At 39.6% G+C, this 24,765-nt stretch overlaps 2 protein-coding genes and 1 long non-coding RNA gene across 3 annotated transcripts in view; 2 read left to right on the top strand and 1 right to left on the bottom strand.

The window, feature by feature from the left end:
- Window positions 1–24,765, top strand: part of LOC136264224 (uncharacterized) — a 48,438-nt gene that overhangs the window by 23,243 nt on the left and 430 nt on the right. The window contains exons 11-17 of the mRNA XM_066058937.1: window positions 10,341–10,552; window positions 10,608–10,706; window positions 11,012–11,227; window positions 19,003–19,133; window positions 19,188–19,271; window positions 19,558–19,707; window positions 24,245–24,724. Of these exons, the coding sequence (XP_065915009.1) occupies window positions 10,341–10,552; window positions 10,608–10,706; window positions 11,012–11,227; window positions 19,003–19,133; window positions 19,188–19,271; window positions 19,558–19,707; window positions 24,245–24,724 (1,372 nt within the window). The remainder of the gene's footprint in view (window positions 1–10,340; window positions 10,553–10,607; window positions 10,707–11,011; window positions 11,228–19,002; window positions 19,134–19,187; window positions 19,272–19,557; window positions 19,708–24,244; window positions 24,725–24,765) is intronic.
- On the top strand, window positions 21,305–21,999 carry LOC136264228 (uncharacterized). Its single transcript, XR_010705006.1, has 2 exons — window positions 21,305–21,569; window positions 21,698–21,999. It is a non-coding gene; the product is annotated as an uncharacterized lncRNA (long non-coding RNA).
- LOC136264225 (uncharacterized) lies at window positions 21,905–24,110 on the bottom strand. Its single transcript, XM_066058938.1, has 2 exons — window positions 23,354–24,110; window positions 21,905–23,222 (listed from the first exon to the last, which is right to left on the bottom strand). The coding sequence occupies exons 1-2, from the start codon at window positions 24,010–24,012 to the stop codon at window positions 22,001–22,003; spliced, it is 1,881 nt and encodes a 626-aa protein (XP_065915010.1). The 5' UTR covers window positions 24,013–24,110; the 3' UTR covers window positions 21,905–22,000.

Below are 24,765 nucleotides of genomic sequence, written 5' to 3'. Positions count from 1 at the left end.
TCACGTGATGACTTTAAACTGGTAGGAAAAAGAAATAAATGCTGACTATAAACAAGGACTCAATATCATCTGAACTATCAGTCTAAGCCTCAGTATCCATACACACAGCTTTAACGGGTTCCCACATTTCATAACTCGCACCAATTCGAGTTTTTATCATGGTTTTCATCACACAGTCCACACTTCACAAACACGAAGACCCACTCCCTATCTGTATAGAAAAAATTCAGTCTTTAGTCCTTTGTCACGATGCTGATCGCGTTTTAATCATGTGATCTCATTTCTATTTATTGCTTTTCATTAGCCATTAATACCATAATTGAATAACTTACAGTAAACCCCAGGGGGAAACCCGCTTACTGCTGGCCAGCCAAAAAGAAAGCATTGGCGAAGTGGACACACAGTAAGTTGTGTTAGCTATTCTTGTATATTATAAGTAAGTGATTGTTCATCAGTGATTCAGCCCACCTCCTTAAGTACTCTGGGTAGCTGATGGTAGGGCAAAGTGACTTGATTCCCAGGCAATGCCCTGGCTTGCCCAGGTCTGGCTACGCCACTGCTGTTCAGTAAACTTTCATTTGATGGCAGACAAAGCATTGTTATCATTTCTGTCAGACTTTGCTGTGTCACGTAATCCAAACAACAAAGGCAAGCACCATGACGATGTAGAGTACCGTTCACCAGATAGTGTTGTATTAACCTGATCAACCTCAACTCAGGATGCTTTTCACTACTGACCATTGGTGATCACTGAGGTCATATGATTTTAGTTCATCTTCAGACATAGTATCTTCCAAGTACAGGCGTATTCAATTATACCAGCCTCTGCATCATATAAAAGGTACTGTTCCACCTTGTAGCTACTTCCTGTACCACATGAAGTAACTTCTTAAACCCCAATGTCTTCTGCTTCTTATTCAGGCCATCAGTTGCCAGGGTAGAATGCTTGAAGTGCCCAACTAAACGACCACTTCTCCAGTATCTTCTGCATGTTTTGCTTTTCAGCTGCATGTTTAACAGCATTTTGTAGCCGATGAGCAACACAAACAATACTTGCCCACTGAGAATTATACTTCGGAAGGCTCGGTTTCCATATCAACATGTAATTGCCATTTTTCAATTACTGACAGCAAGTTTGAATCTACAAAAAGAATTACAACATGCACACATGCCTATTACAACACCAACATGTGCACCAGTCTATAAATACAACTAACTAAATAACCTTTCGGCTTTTTTTCTTGCTGACAGCTAGTTGTGTTTCCTACGTCTTACTTCGGAAATGGCAGAAGAAGTTTCCACCGCCCAACTCCTTCAGGAGATGAAGGCACAGATGGACGCTATTCGAGATCAGATGGAGACTATACAGAGGAATCAACCAGTTACTGATGTGACGAATTCCGATGATGAGGGTGATGAAGTTTCAGGACCTAGACTGGTTACACTGAACGACACTACTCGAGCCTTTCTCGAAGCAGCCTTTTCGGGTACGATGCTGAATGAGGAGCGTAAAAAGCCCGTCGAGAACATTGGAGTACCCGACTGTAATCAAATCCGCTGCCCTAAGCTGGATGGGGTGATGAAAGCGGTTCTACCCAAGGACGCCATAAAGGCTGATGGGTATTTATCTCACCTCCAACAATTTTGGTTAGACGCGGTGGCGCCCTTAACAGCTGTTCTGGAGAGCGCGGAGGCGGGAGACTTGACGCCGGAAAAGGCGGTCTCAGCTACCCAGACGGCGCTGTACCTAATGGGTAATGCTCACCACCAAATGTCTCAGGAGAGGCGAAAGAAGTTGATCCTGAAATTAAATCCTTCGTTGAGGTTTATGGCAGATGACTGCAAGAACTTCTCCGACGCTGCGCCTATGCTGTTTGGTGAGAGTTTTGCAAAGCAAGCTACTACCACCGTGGAACAGGTCAAAGCTATCAAGAAGCTTCACATCCCCTCTGAGAAGAAAAGTTTTTCCTCTTACCACCCCCGAAGTTACCAAAACGGCCGCGGGGGTGGAGCCAGGAGTGGTCGCCCAAGATTCCACCCGTACAAAGGGAGCAGCCAAGCAATTCACTCCTTCAATCGCCCATCCCAAAACATACAAGAACACAAGAACAGTTAAATCAGTATGTTGTACCTTTTTCAAACAAAAACGTAGATTTTCACCATACTTTAAGTTTAAGTGTAGTTCTGCCCTCAGTAAAGAGGGATATCATAACAAGTTTGCATGCTGGCCGAATAAAGGAGTTCATAGAGAACTGGGCCATATTAACACAAGATCCGTGGGTCTTACAGACGGTGCAGGGCTTTCAGCTACCCTTGGTATCAACACCACTTCAAATGTCAGCTCCACCACAAATACAGCTGCTGGTGGAGCAGCAAGACCTGGTATCAATAGAGATACAGTCTATGTTGAACAAAGGGGCTGTGAGTGTAGTTCACCCCCATCAGAAGGAGTTTGTCTCCCAGATCTTTCTAGTCCCCAAGAAGGATGGTGGTTATCGACCAGTGGTGAACTTGAAAACACTGAACAAGTTCATTGTGGAGGAACACTTCAAGATGGAGGGCTTCCACATGATAAAGGACCTGGTGAAACCAGGTGACTGGCTAGCCAAACTAGACCTGAAAGGTGCTTATTTTCTGGTTCCAATACATCCCAGTCATCAGAAATATCTCCAATTTTACTGGCAGGAAACTCTGTACCAATTTCACTGCCTCCCATTCGGTCTGTCATGTGCCCCTTGCACATTCACCAAGCTGATGAAGCCAATAGTCGCATTGCTGCGAGAAAGGGGAATACGCCTGATCATTTATTTGGACGATCTCCTAATTCTATGCGACTGTCCAAAGGCTCTGAAGATCCAGGTGGCTTTAATCAAGGATTTGTTTCAATCTTTAGGCCTGCCAATCAACAAGAAGAAATCGCAGTTGATACCAACCCAGGAAATAGTCTTCCTAGGCTTGGGGGTATCTACAAGTCAGATGGAGGTGTCTCTGCCCAAGGAGAAGTTGTCTCGGATCCAGAAGGAAGCCAAACTTTTGCTTTCCAAGACAGCAACCACAGTGCAGCAAGTCGCGACCTTTGTGGGAATGACGACGGCAGCAAAACAAGCAATTTCAATTGGCCCATTGTTTCATCGTCACCTTCAAGCTCTGATAAACAGGGTGGTGCCATTGGCTGCATCACTGGAGGAAGTGAAACAGTGTTACCACGAGATGGTGGAAATCTCTACAGAGGGCAAACAAGAGCTGTTGTGGTGGAACCACCAAGCCCAAAAGTACAATGGCACCCCACTGATTCCGAGACCTCCAGACATGGTGATAGAGACGGATGCATCATCGCTGGGATGGGGTGCAACATTGAAAGGCCCAGATCTGAGAACAGGGGGATTGTGGTCAGTGGAAGAACGCCAGATGCACATCAATGGTCTGGAGCTACTGGCAGCTTCTCTGGCAATTCAAGCATTTGCCAAAGACCAAACAATATCAGTATTCTAGTGAAGACGGACAATGTATCGACCAAAGCATACATAAACCATCTCGGGGGGACTCATTCAAAAATCATGAATTCGTTAGCCACTCAGATATGGAAGTGGTGCATAGAACGGAAGATTTGTCTTACTGCGGAGCACCTTCCGGGCAAGTTGAACCAGGTGGCAGACACAGAGTCACGGACAGTCAGGGACCGCTGCGATTGGATGATCCATCCAGGCCTGTTTGCCCTGATCCAGAAAGCGGTGGGACCATTAGAGATATACTTGTTTGCTTCCCGTCTAACTCACCAGTTACCTCGATATTACAGCTGGAGGCCGGATCCAGCAGCGGAAGCAACAGACGCTTTCACTCAGAATTGGCACCATCTGCGAGGATATGCGAACCCTCCATGGTGCCTCCTCCTAGCTACACTGGCCAAGATTCGACAGGACCAGACACAAGTAGTGTTGGTGGCCCCCTTGTGGAAGACACAACCCTGGTACCCAATCCTCCTCCAACTGCTGAGCGGGTTCCCATTACTGATTCCAATACAAGACAACATAGTGATATCTCCAACTCAGGAGGAATTCATCATGCCATCAGGGGTACCACTGTTGGTTGTCTGGCCGCTATCCGGCAACATTGCAGAACAGGAAGGCTTTCAGAAGGAGCTACAACTTTATTGGACTCAGCATGGAGAGACAAGACCAAGTCCACCTATGAATCACTCTTCAAACGATGGGATAGCTGATGTAAGGAACGGGATGGGGATCCCATTAAGGGCCCTATAGCTGATATTTTGAACTTTTTGGCAGAGTTGTTTGAACAAGGATACGAGTATAGATCATTAAACTCTTACCGGTCAGCAATTTCATCAGTGCACGAGAAGGTCGATGGTGTAGATGTTGGCAAGCATCCCTTGATGACACAAATGCTGAAAGGGGCGTTCAACCAGAGACCACCTAGACCAAAATATGGGTCCATTTGGAATGTAGACCAGGTGTTGTCATTGTTTAAGAATGATGGTCCATCTGATTCTCTTTCTCTCCAATCTTTAACAATTAAGACAGTGATGCTAATGGCGTTAGCACGACCTTGTAGAGGAGCTGATTTAGCTGCACTGGATCTTAATAGTAGATCTTATGTTCTGGAAGGGGTAGTGTTTAAGTCAACTCATCTGTCAAAGCAGTCACGACCATCCCACCATCAAGCTGATTTCTTTTTTCCAAGTTTCCAAACTGATTCTTGTTTGTGTCCAGTGAAGACTCTGAAAGTTTATGAACAAAAGACATCTGCGTTTAGGACCAATTGTAAGGAGAATTTTCTGTTTCGGTCTTTTATTGGTAAGCATGGTCCGGTGACTGCTAGCACGATAGCTAGATGGATTAAATCATGCCTGCAAAAAGCAGGAATTGACACATCCAAGTTTCAAGCTCATTCTACCAGGGCGGCTGCAGCTACTAAAGCAGCCATGTCTGGTGTTACTGTAGAGGAGATTATGAAGGCAGCAGATTGGTCTGGTGAGGGAGTGTTCCAGAAGTTTTATTATAGACCATGTCATTCGGTGAAGTTCGGGACATCTGTGTTGGCGGCCAAGGCTTCAAAGTCACATGTTGATATGGAAACCAAGCCTTCCGAAGTATAATTTTCGAATGGCTCAGGTCATGTAATGGCCGCATGCTATTTGTAATTATATGAGGAAGGTGAGGTTGAAATATCAACATGTCCCTCCCACCCTTTGCCCTTGTATATCTATATTTATTATGAGTCAAAAAGCCGAAAGGTTATTTAGTTAGTTGTATTTATAGACTGGTGCACGTGTTGGTGTTGTAATAGGCACGTGTGCATGTTGTAATTCTTTTTGTAGATTCAAACTTGCTGTCAGTAATTGAAAAATGGCAATTACATGTTGATATTTCAACCTCACCTTCCTCATATAATTACGAATAGCATGCGGCCATTACATGACCTGAGCCATTCGAAAATTATCCCACAAATTTGCCTATGGGGTACAGATATGAATTAACTATTGGCACATTAGAATTAGTCACACAAATAACTACACACTAACTACAATACAATGCAACACGTTTAACCTGGTCACTGTGTAATAATAAGGTTACCTGTCTATACTGGTCAATTTAAATTTTAATTTCTCCAAATATATTTAGTGACCGGATTAGACAGGTTTCATTGTATAAAGCACAAACAATAATTAAGCTCACCAGCTAAGACAGCATTTGCAGCCTTCGCAGCCTTCTCATGTATAACTGCAGAAACATGGTCAGCAGTGACATCATATTTTGCTAATGCATCTTTAATTTTTTTGTGAAATCAATATGCTAGTGTGATGGCCAGGAAAGTAAACAGTTTCCGGAACACAGGTAGTTAGATTCCACTGCCGATCAAGGAAATGTGCATTTGTAATTGCAAAAGATTGTGTAGATCAGTAGTGAGAGAAATTGAAGTATTACCATACAGCTGCTTTTTAACTGCAGCCTGTCAGGGAACTAGTATCTGCCATTTATAGTTAGCAGCAAAAAATTGATATTTCGAATTATTAAATTAATTAGAATGAATAATAGAATACGAATTCGAATATTTGGTGCATTTGTTTTAGCCCTATTAAAATCACAATAAAACAATAAGAAGTGTTATATCCCTACTGTGTTCAAGATACGTACCATAAGAAGAGCACAATAGAGATAATACAAGTGTACTTCTTGTCAGTTAATAAAATCTGTATTTCTAAAAGACTGGATGAATGCTTCATGAGATTTGAAACCATGTATGTAAATTGGCAAAAGTATTGATTTGTGTGTCTTTAGTTCATATTTTAATCAAATCCCGGACTAATGGTTTGTCTAGTAGGCATGACAACAAATTGTTTTATTCACCAAACTAAATCACATGTTTGTTGATTTTTTTCATTAAAATGAATGGTTTCTTTCAAATTACGCACTACAATGATTATTCCATGTACAGATCTCCTTCAAGCAGGTCATTCCAAGTCAAATCAACAAGGAATTTAGGGTCACCTCTTGGATTTTGACGAAACTTGGTGTGTTTGTACTACCTGTGATGCTTATCACTCATGCAATTTTTTTATTCCATACATCCCATAGTTTCTGTTTAACGACCACAAATATTTTGGAAAAATTGATCTATCTCTAGATACAAAATTGACTGTAACTTTGCACTGTGTAAATATTTTTCAGGTGGCGGTATACTGGAAACCATTGAAATTCCGAAAATATGCATAACTTTCTAAATGGAGTTCTAGCACACAGACTCTACCGGTTACAAAAGTCATATTACAATTTAAAAAGTAATGTACCCTCTACTCCTGGCTACAAGTTCAGAGAAGTGTACAGCTTAGAAAATCATGTTGGTGCCATGCAATTACATAATACTGTTATATGACTGGTGTTTATATTGCATCACTGGAAGTAGCTTATTCTCCTGACCACAATGTGCTAGCTACATAGTATATGCCTTGCCCTGTTGTTAGTTGTCCTGTTTGTACATGTACTTGGTTGTATGTGATGCGGTCCTAGTGATAATAATGGTAATAATAAAATGGCATATTTCAGTTATTAAAAATATATACTTTTATTGGTGCCTTTTGACTTCTTATTTGCAGTGGACCTATACTTCTTCCAAATTAATTTCTAAGGCTTCTTTAGTGGTTGGGGGAGCTTCCTAAGGTGGTGTTTAGTTGTGTGTTCTATTAGGAGTTTGGCAAAACACATAGACGATCTCTATTATGAACCACATGGTTCATGATTAATTGAAGACTGTTGATCACTTTTCCAGTGATCCCTAAATTATGGGATATCGACATAATTATGGTTCAAAAGTACTTTATTGAAAACTTTAATCCTTTATATTTCGAAAAGGCTGCTTGAAAATCTTTTGTGAATAATGATTGGGTCATGGTCTATGTTGGATGAAATTTTTGTGGTGGGACCACAATGGGCTCAAGTGATATGATGAATTATGTTGTGGTATGCAGTGGAATTTTATAGCCTATTAATACTGTATGGGAGTGTACACCTCCAATAACCACTTGCAACAAGGCCCAAGTTTGTCTTACGGAGTGAAAGTGTCTAGGTATCTAGGTACAATGCAACCTGTATTAGTGACCACCTGTATTGAAACACCACCTATGTGCTGCAGTTAATTTATACTTTGTTAATTGGATATTGTATCTATAGCACTAAAGCTTTGACCCTTTCTAGCAAATCCAAAAATCCTTATTAGACAGGTTGACTTCAAATTACAGGTCTGACCACTATGTGTCCATGAACATATCATGTGAATGTTGTACCATCTCTTCAGAAATATCTTCTTTGTTAAGTTGACCCACTATAGTGAACTTACATAAGTTGTGCATGTGGCTACATAGGTACGTACAACAGAACTCCTCAAAAGGGATACCTTGACACCTTGATAACAGAGAACGTCTTTGCTCCCACTCTAGTGGTGCACATACCAAGATACTACTTCTGTGACTTCTGTTTATATATTGATATATAGGTTGCCACATTTGCTTATGTAATAACTAGTAACCGTTAAACAAACAAGTAGACTAGGCGGTTCTCCAGACGCCTCTATTGAGCACCATTGGTAGTTGCTGCATTTTTGAAGCAGCAAATAATCACCTTTTTAGTGTCTTCACTGATGAGTTTTTCTCTTTTGGCCTTTGCAAGATGGTTGTAAAGTCTTAAAGCTACGTATTTAAATGGCTCTGACTGTCTTAAACAAAGCAACACGATACTTATTTTAGAGGCGCTTAGTACACATGTACATACGAAGGTGCTGGGTGACAATTTCACAGTTAGTTTGACTTTGGTTCGCTTTGGTGGTTTCAGGTTAAATGCTAGTAAAATGTACAAATTTTCATGAATTTTATAGCTAAACTGATCTTTGACATAAAGTAAATTATTTTAACCAGAAGCATGGCTGGCTTCTCCACAGGTGAGGGGCATTTACCCTATCCTGGATCCGCCATTACAAATTAACTGCAGCACATAAGTGGTCTTTCAATACAGGTAGTCACTAATACAAGTTATACTGTATCTAGACACCTTCACTCTGTAAGACAAACTTAGCATGACCTTGTTGCGAGTGGTTATTGGAGGTGTACACTTCCCATACTTCCACTGCATACCACAATATATCTCTTGAGCTCATTGTGATCCCACCACAAAAATTTTTATCGAACGTAGACCATGACCCAATCATTATACAGTGGAACCTGTCTATAATGGTCACCTTGGGACCAGATATACCTGGCCTTTATATACAGGTGGCTGTTATAGAGAAAACCTGCATTAAGTGGTCAGCAGCATTTTAGTGGCTATGACCGTTATAAATGAGTAATTATTATTAAGAGGCTCGCGCCAACCGTAATACAGTAATATTTTACTGGTTGTTAGTGCATAAAGAGCAAGGTGAGCTTGTTATGAATGTTGGTTATAGCTACTGAATACGTTTAAGCAATGAAGCTAATAAGGTAAGTGCACCAAACTCCGGACAGTTTTTGCTTTTGGTGCTCTATCTCCGCCATGCAAGCGAATTACTTAACCCTTAAAATATGGTGATAAAGCCTATCCTATGGTGCATCAGTCCTGCAAGTTTCATCAAAATATCTCCATCCGTCGAGGAGCTGCGCTCTAAAACTCAACTATGTGTAAATTTCGTGCATGCTCCTAACTCTGGACACTTTTTATCACGCGTGATACAGCACTTCTGAAGTTGATTTCGGATTTTAAACACCGCCACATTAAACTTGCATCTATTGTCCACCTCATACTCGATTTTGAGAGTAATAGTACCTTTTGTTGCCGAGTTATGGGTATTTCAAATGTAGGTGTATTTACGCAAATATTTATGCAGTTTCAATGAGACTGGCTCTTACAAAATCATCCATAGCAAGTGTTTGGCTGATTGTTTGCAAACGAAACTTGGTACAGTGGTAAGTCATAGTTGTCCCTCTGCACTGTATTAAAATCAGCCAAATAGCTCTTTGAGTTTGGGAATAAACAGCGATTATTGGAGAATTTTTGATAATTTTGCCACACACTGCAATAAATAATCATCTCGTATAGAAAAACTAGCAGGACTTTTAAGCTGAATTTAGGATTACAGCATTATCGTATATGAGGCATTAATCACCTAAAATTTCAAGTAAATGCTATAGATAGTTTTGGAGATACGATGTCAAACATTGGAAGTGTCCGGAGTTAGGAACTGTCTGGAATTAGGTGCACTTACGTACTTTAGATTATATAGCATTCATTGAAAGGCAGGAAGTGTGATAATTGCGCATTAATTGAAATGGTGCCGCGGTGCCAGACAGTTGGCTTACAAGCCACCATAAAAGGTAGCGACCGCTTTACGAAGGATGAAGTTATGTATACAGTGCTTCATAGGCAAATTCTTGGTTGGCCGTTATACGCGTTAGACAGGTGACCGCTTAATGCAGACAACAATGCATGCATTTGTATGGGAAAATATTTGGGACCTCGTGACCATGGCCATTATGCAAAGGTGACCGCTTAATCCAGGTGACCGTAACACAGGTTCCACTGTATTCATCAAAAAATAAGATGAACCTTAAAATGCATAAGGTTGGATGGATTCTGCTCAAGTTTGGAATAAGAGGTACCCTACCTCAAGGGAGTGTTCACAGCAAAAATGGGTTGTTTTTGTTTCAGCACTAATAAATTTTAATTATGTGTTATCAGTGTTTACTTAGTTCCTATATACACTCTTGTCTGTCACTTCGGCATATCATGTGTCTTGAAGGAGGGAAAATTTGTACTGGTATTGCCATGACAGCCTGTGAATCACTGTATTTCTTGTAGCTTGCTATGCACCCCCACAACCACTGAGACTACTGGACACAGAGTGGTGTAGTGTAGAGTTGGTAGTTGGTCAAACTCATGATCACTCCTTACAAGCCATGCCACAAACACCAAGCACCAGTTGTTATCACACAATACTACACTGGTATGGTACAGATGGTAGTCATGCTAAACTGGATCTTCGGAAGCTGATCCGCAAAGCTGCTAAGGATGTCAGTGGATTAAAAGTTAGGTGGCTGAATACAATTGTCTGTTTTCATTTGACAGAATTTGATGAGTTTACTGCACACTGATCAAGGTCCCTGTGAGCATGAGATCAAGAGGCTGGAGACTATCCTTGATAAAGGATTAGTCATTAGCCTGAGGGTAAGTTTTCAGTTTGTATTCATTTCTTTATAAAGTTTAAACTAGTTTACAAGTTTGGTCTATTTAGTGTGAATCTTAATCACATTATGAAACAATTGCCTGGTAGTTAATGAGGACGGTTTTACATGTCTTTGTTGTACTGGATACTCTGCCATAACTACTCATTGTAGCTGTGTAACTATAAAGGAGTAACACAAACAATAACCATACAACAAATATTTTGGTCATCGTACAAGTACCGAATGCTAACATTATAAAGCTGTTCTATGGTAAAGCTGTTATAAAACTTTTTGTGCTAATCTTAGGGTATAAATGCTAAAGACTCATTTGATAAAGTGACTAAGTCAAAGACGACTACAACACGCAAATCTGTCAAGGAGACTCGTGAGCACAGACAGAGGAATGCTTATTCAGTTGACTTCTACCTGCACATGACACACCATTGTGTTATTGGTGATCACACTTTATTACTCACATTCCAAGTAGACAATCAAGAAGAATATTTTGATGATGTGTTTGTGGTAAGTACTGTGCTAGTATTTAGATTAACAGTGATAGGTCCAGACGTTTGGAATGGGTAGGGGTGAGCTCCCCCTCCATGTGACTCTCATACAAGTGTGGTCAGTTAGAGTCTGTATCAAGACACACAATAGTGTGTCATACGGCCCAAGTACAGCCAGTGCCATGCAACAGACAAGTGTATAATTACCGTTCTTCTTCTTTTTGCTCCACTTAGAAAATCGCTATAACTCGTGCATGCTTTAGTCGATTTTCTTCAAATTTGGAGGGCAGTAATACACATAATGCAACACATTAATTTCATAGTCCAATGTTTGTACACATCGGAAGGGAGTTATGTGCTATTTTCCATAAATGCGATAGCAATTTTTTGTCACGGCTACAGGCTAAACCGCTTGAAGAAATGACTTGAAAATCAGTTTGTACACGGAGTAACCATTGTAGTGCAAACCTTTTGTGGTTTGAAAGAAATTACATTAACAGTCATGAGTTATACCAAAAGTGCCAACCACGTGTAACAAACTCATGACCGGGTTTTGTTAATACACTTACTTGCCACAATTACCAGGTAAACTAGTTAATGGAATCAGCTGAAAATAAGTAGATAGGTAGATCAGTTATTTTAGAACAATCTTTCAGGAATCAGAATATAAACCACTGAGTGGCACGACTACAGACAACTAGGTGTAACAAGTGCACCATCAGATGCAGTCACCCTAATAGAACATTCAGTTACATAATCAAGTCACTCTATCAACTACAATCATATGCAAAATATAGTCTGTATACAAATTGGTTTCTTTGCTATTCCTGCTGTAGCTATAATTCCGAAACTATAGTCAGTAGTATTGGTGTTCACCTCAAACCCACCAAATATCAAAAGTAGGAATCCACAAAATGACTCGCGCCACCAAAAATATCGCCTTTTAAAAACCAGCTTAGAAACTTCTTACGCGATGAAAATCACCTTAATCCATCTAGCTTCAAATGTAGCATTAAAAACAACAAAACACTTACAGGTGGCCGGATATAAAATTTTAAAAAATCGCCCAAAGCTCCAATTTTAGTCTCACTGCCTCACTCACTGCCTGACCACAGTCGCAAGCCTAGGCCCAAACAAAGCAGCGCACGGTCACCATTTTACGCCACAACAACAAACTCACCGGTGGGATGTGCCTTTTGGGGTTCCGACAAGTGTACGCCCTGTGCGCCCTGTCCTTTCTTTTATCTTCAATCAGGCTGCTTGTCTTCTTCATCCAACGAAACCATATTGAGGCATTAATTTTCCATATCAACACTTTCTTTAAGCAGCATAATCGGGCATAAAAGACGCCACAAATTTATTTAAGGTTTAAGACGCTTAGACTACGCTACTGTACAGAGGTACCGGTACTCCACAATAAGTCACATCATCACGCCCATTCTTTATTCTACATATTATCAATCTATCGATCGAGATTACAATGACCACGCCCCTTTTAGCTACGCCCATTTTATGCTAGCTACGCCCCTTTTACTCTAGTCTAATACTATGAATAGATCGAAACCACGATGACCACACCCCTGGGCAAGCACACATCTTTGCAGGCTGACTCGAGATACTCTAATACAGCAGTCACCCTAATAGAACAGTCACGTATTTATAGCTATATAGCTGTATGCTTTATCAAAAAAAACTAAAAAAACTAGTACTTTTAAAAAATTATAAATTTAATAATGAAGTAGGAATCCAAGCGATAAAAAGTAGTGAAACAAGAGATGAACAATGGTAGCTATTACAGTATAGCTCAGTGGGCAATCCCTACTTTGGCATGGTATAACAATTATTTTGTGTTCAATGCCAAAGTAGGGATTTCCCACTGAGCTATACTGTAATAGCTACCATTGTTCATCTCTTGTTTCACTGCTTGGATTCCTACTTCATTTTTAAATTTATGATTTTTAATGTACTAGTAGTAATATAGAGGTGAAATGTGTTTGTTCCCAGTTGTTTTGTGCTGGAACAAACATGTTTTCATGTTGTAAACATGTTTGTGTGCCTGAATCATCTATACTAAATGTATGGGATATTTTTATAGCCTCATAACTTGCCCGTGTATCAAAGCACTTAGCACTTTTTGATAAACAGTTTGGTGTTTAAATGGCTTCCCAGTGCTACTAAATGTTTTAAGTAGCTGGCCCAAATAACAAGAGTTATTACTTATTACAGGTTTTTGCAGGCACCTTTGCAATTGACTTCATCCCGTTTGCAGTAGAGTTCATCGCCTTTGCAGTAGAATTCGTCCTGTTTGCAATTGATTTCTTTGCTTTTGCATTTGCACAAGAATCACTTCGTAACAAGATTGTCAGCTGCTGTAAACACGAAAACAAGATGTAGCAGCTCGCAAACAAACTAATTATCTTGACAAACAACTAATGGCTTCGCATATAACCAACTTCAATTACTCTCAAGTGTCTCAAGTGGTATTCTCCATGGCGAAAATGATTCACCTTGTGATGAGCGGCTGGTTTCTTGCAGTCAATGTAGTTATAGCAAATTCTTGTGATGAATTCTAATGCAAAAGTGACAATCAATTGCAAAACTGACAAATTCAATTGCAAATGGGATGAATTCTACTGCAAAAGCGATGAATTCTACTGCAAACGGGACGAACAAAGGTGACGAATTCAATAGCAAAAACCTGTAACAAGAAAGTGAGCTCAGGTGAATGCGACAGACTATACAAGGCTAAAACATTGGTAGCCCATTCCTTGGACACTACTAAGACAATAAAAAGCAATTTGGGAATTTTCTCTGGTTTTTGCTGAGATGTCACAATATATGACCATCTCAGCAGAAACCCACGTAGTTTGCACAAGCATGCCATGTAATAAAACAAAAATTCAGAAAAATACGTAGGTGGAATTACATATACTTCAAGGAAAACTATTCAAGTTTTATTCAAACCACTACTCAGGGAAGGAGGCCTCAAATCAATTGCTTGCTAGTTTTGTTCTTTAATGCTTGAGGGTATGCGTGCCACCTGCATTTATATACAATGATGTGGTAGACGTAAGTTTAACAAACTTGTCTTTTTATCATTGAAAATGCTTTCATCCTTGTGTGCACAAGTGAATACAAGGCGAAAAATATAATTTGCCAATTCACGATGAACTCCCAACTCTACAGACCAATGCAAATGAAATGTATGACTGCGAATTTAAGCACCTGTAGTTTATAATTTAGTATAATCGCTGTACAAATCCGTTTCCTTGCTCTTCCTACTGTCTAGCACTATAATTCCAAAGTTACTCACCGCAAAAGGTTGAAACTTTGGCGATCCATTCCTTGGACACTGTGGATAATGACATTTAAAAAAATTGGAAATTGTGTATCTAGCTGAGTTGTTGCTGTGATGGTCACATATAACTAAAAATTATCAGTTTAAGTAGGGTTCCAGCAACAACAAGTTGATGCCGTGTTACTTCTAAAAACCAGGCTTCCAGTTAATACTATCCCTTGAATTTAACTCTCTTTATAAATTAACACACAAAGTATGCTATTAATTTATTTCCTGCCCTGTTTTATAACAATACATTAAAATTAAACATATTTCATAATTCACCAATTATTTTGTAATTCACCAATTACATTGCTAAGGAAGCGTAACTCAAACAAACCACAAATTACGCAAAGAAGTATCTTCTTAATGTTTGTCAATTGTGTTTCCATATGCAAATTTAGGTATGCCATTCCTGGTAACTTGCAAGGCCTGTTACGTTGTTTTTCAGTCATTACGTATAATGCATGTTATAGCACGTAGGCTAGCCTCTACTAAACTGTTTCACCTGGTTTCAGTTATTCGCCACACCCCCTTCAAGTAAAGACGACGAAAATAGAAAGTTAAGCTATGTAAACAGCCTTTATTCATTGAATGAAGGTTTATTTTCTGTAGCTCAAAGCCTGTTTGCTCGCGTGGGTGTTGGACAGACATACCTACAAGCAGACATACAGTTTTACCGAAACCAACTTCAGTAAACCAGGTGCTCGCCGAAGGCTGGCTGTGAGTGCACGCCTGGTTTATAAAGTTGTGAAACAAGAGATATGAACATAGCTATGTAGGAGAATCCATTTGTTGACGTGTTACCACCATCTGTTCAATGCCAAAGTAGAGATCTTGCTGTATAGCTATGTTGTAGTAGCTACCATCATTCATATCTCTTTTTTATTTAAAACCCTTCGAAGACGGAATTAATTTTGAATATGATATAATACGTAAGTGTGTACTGTAGGCAGAGTGCCAGACTTCTATTACTGCACAACGGGATATTCTTATACATGAAATAAAACTTTATTTCAAGCACTACAAGAACATGTAAACAGTTTTACACAACACTAAAGAGTACTTTTGATACGAAGTGATGAACGGCAGACATCGTCTTCACTGGAACTGAACGGCATTTTAATTGATACGAATGTCCATTTAAAGATCATGTGATATATTGTATACCACTCGATTCAGTAGTGCACAAGGATTCTAGTGGCGCTTAGTATAAGGCCATAGCATTAGTATGGTAAAGATATGCCTTGATTAGTGAACCAGTATACACCCATGGCAGACATTTGATGAACAAGGCTCTTTTCCAAGTGGTGTGATGAATGGCGTTTTACTCAAATTCTTCAATGAATGCTTGGTGCCATTTTATTGGGAAGTTCATGGTGGCAGCTGTGGGATCTTTCTGTTGTTAATACCTGAGAATTTATTTGAGTTTGTATAGAAGCATGCGTCAAAACCTAAATATAGGCTTACAGTTGTCAAAGGGTTAAGTAATTGTATTGCTGTGACTGCTTTATTAGAGTATCTCTTAATCTTCCTGTTTGTCTTGACACAATAAATTAAGGGGCGTGGTATGCAATATCTTGTTTTATACAGCAAAACTGCACCTAATTGCAGCTAGATCATTAAGGGGCGTGGTCACCACATGCTCTGATTGTTTGGAAGCAAAAAAATGTTTAGGGGTGTGGTCAGACACGATAGCTGCTACACATACAGTAGGACCTCGATTATTTGAATCTCAATTATGTGAAAGCTTGATTATCTGAACAGTATAAGTGACTGCTCTATTAGACTATTTCGTCATTAGGTGTATGTTCTATTAGGCCAGGCAAAGTTGATTGCTAGTTTCCTGTTTCCACCCACATGCCTTAATAGAAGTGCCACAAAATTTTCATTATATGGCTATTTCCACCTCATGAATTTTCAAATATTCACAATAATTTCATTATTGTAATAGTGGATTTATCCTTCAAGGTTTTAGCCATGAATAATGACCTTTTGCCTGCATGATATTTTGATAATCTTGAAATGGGAAACTAGTGATGCCTGGCTTTAGTGTAATTCTATTAGAGTAATTGAAAAAACTCTGTATGTAGATAAATGGGCTTCATTTATTCAAACAAAATCACTTATCTGAACACTTTTATGATTTGATTGGTGCACAGGTGTTCGGATAATGGAGGTCCTACTGTATCTACTTCACTTACAATAGCTTTAGTGTTTCAAATAGTTTTGTGGTATCTAAATACACTCTAAGGAAGTCTTGATATAGAAAGTAAATGTTTGGGTATGGTTTCCTTGGATGGAGAAGAAGATGACCATGTAATTGAAAAGGCAAAGTACAGAAGGCAAACACTGATTGAAACCAGAAAAAGGCACAAATGGCAGCCATGCTGTGCATTGTTTGGACCCTAGCCTTGCGACTGCTCACAGACTAAAATCAGGCTTTGGGATCTTTTTTTTTTCAATAACTGGCCATCTGTGCATGTGTATTTTCTTGTTTTTAACACTGAAATTGATGGTAGATGCACTAAGACTACATGTACCACACAAAAACAGCCAAGTTGTGAAAAAATGGTGCGACCTTGAAAAGCTTGGGTGAAAAATTGTGCTATCATGATATAGAAAAACTCTATATCTTATATCACCAAGGTTTATGTCACGATATGAACATACGTATATCACGATATATATAGAACTAACTGTAACATTTTCATATACATACTCCTCGTTGTAAATTTAAGTTGGATGTATACCACAAGCAAAAGTTACTCTTGTTTATCAGGTTTTAAATGCATTTTACTACTGCTTTACAGTTGAGACAAGTGGCTGGCACTACATAGAAACCTTAAAACCTCCCAGTTTACTTTGGGGTTGGCTTGTTTACCACACTACACCATCAACACATAACTTAATTAAATGCCAAATACCATATGTCTGGCCTCCCCCACATCATTATATTAAGCGGCGCCACTACTGCACAACCATTGATATAACTGATTGGCTATATCATATCACCACTATATCGATACTATCGATGTATCGATATATATTGTGGCAACACTAGTGAAACAAGTTGTGAAATCAAAGGCGATGGCCAAGAAATGATGGCTGCATTAATATTAATGATAATATATTTTAACAATGCACACAGCCGTTATTAAACTTTTTATCATTAACATCACTGTACCATTTCCACCTTTGATTTCACAACTTTTTCACCCAGGCTTTTAAGGCCACACCATTTTTTCACAGCTTGGCTGTTTTTGTGTGGATTTCACTTCTTTTTGTACTTTATAAGGCCCCAAAACCAGCCTATGGCTGACTTTGAGGTTTTTTACTCACATTTCTTTTCTATGCAGATACAATGATGATTATTGAAGACAGACTTATAAATGTATTTCATTGCACAATTTAATTCAATGTTTGATAGTATTATTGTGACGGTAGATCTATGAAATTATAAATGTTAGATTATAAGCAGATTTCTGCTAGAAATTTCATTTATAAAGCAGTAATTAAGTGAGGTGGTCAGCCGAGGTAGCAGTGGTTCAGTGGTTAAGGATGCAGGTGTTAGGTATGGAGTTCCCTGGTTTGAACTCTGGCAAGATTTTTCTCGACATTTTTGTATACCTTTTTTATCCGGTGGTGACTGCTCTATTAGAGTATCTTGATCCCGCGATTTTACATTTGTTTGGTATTTGTTTTATAACTTTTTCGCTGTAACTCTATTGCTATTCAAACCACTGCTATGATGATCAGCCTATCTACACACCAATTTTCAAGTTATTCCTATTCTCAGTTTACCCTGTAGCCATGACAGATTTTTACGTGATACACTGTAGTTAGTAATAGGAGGCCTGGTGAAGCCAAGGTGTTGATACTACTATCCCTTTAAGACGAAAATCACTTTTACAGAATCAAGACACACGGCAGTGTGTCGTGTGGCCAAGTAAGCCGGCGCATCACACCGTGAGTATATTGACACGAAAAAAGAAAACGGCTTTTTCATGCGTGCATAGCTCCATGGCCCCTTCTCCAAAACACACCATTTTTTGCATCATAGCTGTCCGCCAGGTAGGTATGCCACATAGCAAATTTGATTAAATTTGCAACAGTCATTTGTGAGATATAGGGGTTCAAAGTTTCATTTTAATTTCTTCGTTTTTTTTCTTCTTATGCCGTATGGGGGCTTCGATTTTTCTTTTTGCACACTTTGCAAAAATTGCTATAAAATGCAAATGTGTAACTCGATTGCCTCGATCCTTTGCACAAATGAGGAGCGTGTAACAGTAGATTCACATACCAAGTTTGCTGTGAATCTGAGGAATATCCAAGGAGTTATGAGCGTTTATTCATGTACTCATGATGGTGTTTAGCAATAATGTATTTGCACCTTAGTTAGTGCATATTGCATAATTGTCTTGAAGATGTTACAGTGTGCTTCATATACTGTGTAGATTATCTCTTGTTCCAACTTGGATGAGTTTTTGAATCCTGTGGTACATTATTCAGTGGATGGGTTCAACATTTCATTACCTGACTTTGAAATGGCATCATGTTACCATAGCAACCATCTACCTCACATCAGGTGATCCACTAGTTGTAGCATGTCATTTATTTATGTTGGTTGTCATGACAACAGGTGTTTGTACAGCTGCAGTGTAATGAAGGAACGTCCACCATGGAAATTTCACAATAGGAGAATTAATAGTACACAAGATGTGAAGTAAGCTGACTGCTGATTGTAGTCAGAAATGTGTGACAGTGTTAGTAAACATGGCTTACCTTTTATCATTCTAGTTTTTCAGGGTCTCAGCAAACACTTCACACAGGCTCTACCAATTGCACAATATTTTAACTGTAATCCTCTAATCCAACCAAGGGGCTTCAGCCCACTAGCTTCCCCCTCCCTACTTGGTCACTGCCCTTGTTCCTCATGTTACTTATGCTATGTAATATTATCATCGTATCAAGCTGTGCTGTTTCATCATGACATGTGTGTACCATGTCAGACATGAGGTGTATGATGAGTGTGGTAAAGTGGTCTACTCAAAAAAGGAGAATGGAGCAAGAAGGATCAACAATGTAAGAGAGGACATTGAGAGACACTGGCATGTCACAGCTGGTGATAGGTTGTATAAATGGCATCAAATGGGAAATGGGTATGTTGTGGTGTGTGGGTATGTCGTGTATATAGACCTTTTCCACGTAACACGTAAATTACACGAAAAATTACAACATTTTTTTTTCCAGTAGGCAATTCTAATTTTTTCGAGTATTGTTTAGACCACAATGCCAACCACTTGTGTGGTTTATGGGTGTAATAACCAGCATTCGAAGGGTTGTGGTATTAGTTTCTATCATTTTCCACCCGACGTAGAGCGACGGAGACAATGGATAGCTTTTGTGGACCGGCGAAACCCGGATGGAACTTCATGGCAACCAGGAGATGATGACCGCCTTTGTTCGGATCACTTTATATCCAAGAAAAAGTCTGATACTCCGACAAATCCAGACTACATACCAACTATTAACACCAAAGCAAAGCGACCGACAGATCCAGAGGATTCCGTGGCACGATATGAAAGAGTTCAACGACTCAGTCAAGTTAGTAAGCAAGTCCATAGGGCTGTAGAACTGGAGCGGGAAACAAATTTAGCATGAAGGCAGGCACTATACGAAGCTTTTAAGCATGACCACGGGTTGTACTGCAAGAATAAATCTCCACCACCCCCTGGCCTAGATGACGACATGGATGAAAATAACAACTTGGCAAACAGCAACAGCAGTGCCAATCAGCGTTCGCCCAGCCCTACTGTTCCTGCTGAAGTTGGTTAGTCCTTCTTGTTCCACTGTAGCTACATGTAACTGTAGGTATTAAAGCTATGTTTGAAGTTGTACCTTGGATGCTAGGCTTTTTGAATTGGCTCACATGAAATACATTCTTTTCGAGGCTCATGTCTATAATTATATGTGTTCTATATTGTTCCAGAGTGTCAAACTGATTTGCCTTGGGATGACAAGATTCAAGTTGAAACAATAATGTTTGCTCCAAGGTCACAATTTGACATAGAGATTATTATGGATGACGACAAACTAACTCGTTATTACACTGGGATGCCAACCTTTGATTCATTCATGGCTTTGGTGGAGTACCTAGAGCCTAAAGCTAAATGTCTCATTACCTGGAATGGAAAATATACCAGTGATGTAGAGTGTTATATTCCTCGAACTAAAACATTGGATCTGAGCATTGCAAATCAACTATTTGCAGTTTTGGTGAGGTTGCGACTTGCACTACCTCTCACTGATATGTCTGTACGATTTGGGATTGCTGAATCTACATATTGTGGTTTGTTTTCAACATGGATATGTTTCTTATCAAAGGAACTAAGATTGCTATTCCCATTTCCTTCACGTCAACAAATAGATCAACATATGCCCAAAAGGTTTAAGTCAAATTTCCAAATACTAGAATAATAATAGATTGTTATGAAATTGAATGCCAACGTCCATCTAGTTTGTTAAACTCATCAACTACATACTCACAGTATAAAAGTAGAAATACATAGAAATTTCTTGTTGGATGTACACCATCTGGCCTTGTCAGTTTTCTATCTGAAGCTTGGGGTGGACGGATATCAGATAAGGAAATAACAGAAAGAAGTGGTCTCATTGACCTACTTGAAAAGGGAGACATGATTATGGCTGACCGGGGATTTGACATTCAAGAAAGTGTGGCAAGTAAAGGTACAAATACTGTATTACCTAAGGATCTATTTTTACAGCTTGGAAAATTCACACAGAGCTAGATATGTATTTACAGGAGCTTATGAGCCACTGAAGGCGGCGAAGGAGCATGAAACTCGGTTCCATCACAATCCAAATTACGTCACGTTTTTGAATAAATTGCTACGAGTGTTGCGCACAATTAGAATACGGCACCAATTAATGAGATTTTACTTTCCTTATATGGAAACTAATCGCTAATGAATTTGGATTTTGATGGCACCCAGCAGGCTACGTAAGTTTCATGCTCCTTTGCCGCCTTTGGTGGCTCATAAGCTCCTGGTATTTAAAATGCATTCCAAGCTGTTAAAATAGAGCAATTGATATAATATCACTCACTGATAGGATACTATTTTTTTGAAGGTATACTTGTAAATGTACCGCCTCGACTTGGTTCACAAAAGCAGATGTCAGCGTTTGATGTTGAAAAGACCAGGCGGATTGCTGAGTACAGGATTCACATAGAAAGAGTTATTGGCAGAGGCCGGCGATTTAAAAATCCTTAACCGTCAATTTTCTAATTGTATGTATGATATTGTTAGTGATATTAATTGTGTATGCATGTATCTTACTAACTTTGACAACCTTTAGTTGTTGGTTAATTTATTGTAACAAAACACTGTACATAGAAATGATATTTTACAAAATCATGGACATACAACAAATCTATGTAGATCCAAAGTCTTGTGTAAATATTTTTCTGGGTAGTATTTCAGGAATGATATGACAAACATAAAAGTCTTCTAACAACTGTTCCAGTTGATTCCAATATTCTAAATCAGCCAAAATGCGGTCAACCACAACAGTGTTATTGCTGTAAACAACAAAATCGCACCACTCAACTCCAAGGATGGCGATTTCACCCTGTACTTGTGCATAGTAGTGATGATTGTGTCGTAAGTGTAAACTACCATCAATATCTTGCTGCATAAAAATTTTTTGTCTAAACTTGCTGGCTATTTCAGAGGGGGTCATTTCAACGGTAATGCATTTCTCAATGCTATACGGACATTTCACTTCCACACAGCCTCGACATAAAGTATCAACATTGGAACATAGTACTAGACCATCTGAACTAGCACCAAGGTAAGACTTGGTAGGCATTAAATGCAGCCCTGAGTGGGTGACTGTCATTTCTTCACCTACACTTAAACGATCTTCAATGTAACATCTAATAGCATTCTGTTCATTTTCTCTACCCCAACAGATTTGGGGTGGCAACACTGTTAGCTGTTTGCCATATCCCATAATATCCTTGACTAATCGTCTTGAATCTGTTGTCTGCTTTCTGCTTCTGATTTCACCAAACCTGGAACTAGTCAGCCTTCCATTCCTTAGTGCATGCCATAACTTGCAATCACTTTGATCCCTTGTTGCTCCCTCTATCCTTTCAACTACATCAATATCCAACTTTGCTTTATCCAAGTACTCATAGCACTGCTGTGTTGTAGGGTCAAACAAACTGTCGCAAGTGAGAGTAGTGGCATGCTCCCGGCTGAACAAGACATGATTCCACAGTGTTGAAGACGGCACATCTAATGCAGTAGCACTAGATTTCCAAAACTGACCAAGCCCTGTACTAGGAACAGCTCTCTCTATTCTTTCAAGCAACTTCTGTACAGCCTCTTCATCTAATTTCTGATGACAAGGACGGCGAGAATCAAAAGAGGTTCGTGGGATGTGCTTTTCTTCCACTCGACCATGGCTAGGCTTCACAAATACCATGTCATTCGCACAAGTAGGTGGAATCGATTTCTTGGGTGGCTGATTCCACTTCATCGGCTGAGAAGTCTTGGACACTTCGGTTGGCAACTCGTCACTCTGTCTCAGTACATGGTGCTCCACAAAAAACAGCAGAGCTGCCACATGATTGCATGCTTGGCCCAATCTGTGAAAAGAGAAAACGTATAGCTACATGTAATACTATGGAACTATACAATTAATGAACTGGGCACTATTTATATATTTAATGGTGCTCTACATAACATAAGGATCAGGGCAATATAGTTATATTCTCACCCAGAGACACAAGAACACTGAGCACTGTAGACATCACCAGTTTCACTATTCACACTGACAAACACTTCCAGTGCTTCATCACAGGTAAATGAATGGTAAACAAAAGCTCGAAAATAAAGCACTTTCAGTGCGGACTCGGGTAAGACAGGGCACTGGTACAACCACACATTCTTTACGTATCCATCATAAAAATACTTATAGGCCTTCAGGGACTTGAAGGCTCTCAGAGAATCCATGTCAAATGTCTTATCACGACCATAGACTAAGTAAATTATAAGATTCATAAACGTGAAGTCATTTAAAACACCTCTTAAGGTCTTAGTCCAGTGAGTGACACTAGAGAATGGTGGCAATAAATTCAAGATCCTCTTCACTTCATCTGTCAAGTACGACAGAGCAACGGGAGCTGTGTCATCGCTTCTGCTTGGCTGTATTGCTCCAATTCGTGCCATTCCTAATAATCTTTCAGTTATGTCGCTCTTCCGCACCGCCCCAGTTAACCGTACTCCCAAATGCTTCAACAAATTTCTCAAGTTCTCCACCTTCATCAAGCCTAGTGACCGTTTCAACGAGTCAATTTCATCGTCTGTCAAGTATTGTCCTCGAAACAACAAAGATGCCACTTCACTATTCATTGTATTCCCGGAGACATTCGCCATTTCACTCAACACATCATAGCACCGGCCCAGCTGAGCCAGTCATTTGCCTACCGTGATACGGATTGTAAAAATTATATGGCTTCTCCGTGTTACGTGGAAGTGGTGTAGTGTGTGTGTGTGTGTGTGTGTACGTATATTAGTCACAGCTGTTTTTATATCTGTTCATCAGGTTAACCAGTGCTTGTAGTTACTACATAGTTAGTGTTGTAACTGTCGCAATGTCTTTTACTAGCAATGAATCAGTTGTACAAAGCTGGACATTGTCAACAATTAAAAAATCACCCATGGAGTCCATTATAATGCTTGGAACGCAACCACAACTCTTCTCCCTCCCTGGCTGTTTGCTAGTTCATACTACATCAGGGGTCTATCTACTGGACCCCATCTCACTAACACCAATGCTTTGTGAGCTACCATCAAGTAGCAACAGTTTTGGGAGTAAAGTAGATCCCAGTGGTATTATCAGGCCTCAGTTTGACATTGCTGGCTGTAGTGTAACTATTTTAAAAGTGTTTGACATTAACTGGGTGTCCAAGAAGGTCACTAATGTCACTGAACAACCACAAAACTTTCCAGACACACTTAGTGAAGAAGTAGCGAACACACCAGCTGGTCAGGATACAGTGAAGGATGACCAATCAGATGTCAGTAATTATTGTGTTGTTGCTATGGCAATCAATAACAGGTTGATAATAATGAAGATCACAGCTGGGTCAGTGATCACATGTTAGTCTCATGTTAGTCACATGTTGT

The sequence above is a fragment of the Dysidea avara genome, chromosome 8, assembly GCF_963678975.1.
Source record: "Dysidea avara chromosome 8, odDysAvar1.4, whole genome shotgun sequence".
NCBI lineage: Eukaryota > Metazoa > Porifera > Demospongiae > Dictyoceratida > Dysideidae > Dysidea > Dysidea avara.
The sequence above is the reverse complement of the archived record's forward strand: the minus strand, read 5'-3'. Positions and strand labels throughout refer to the sequence as shown.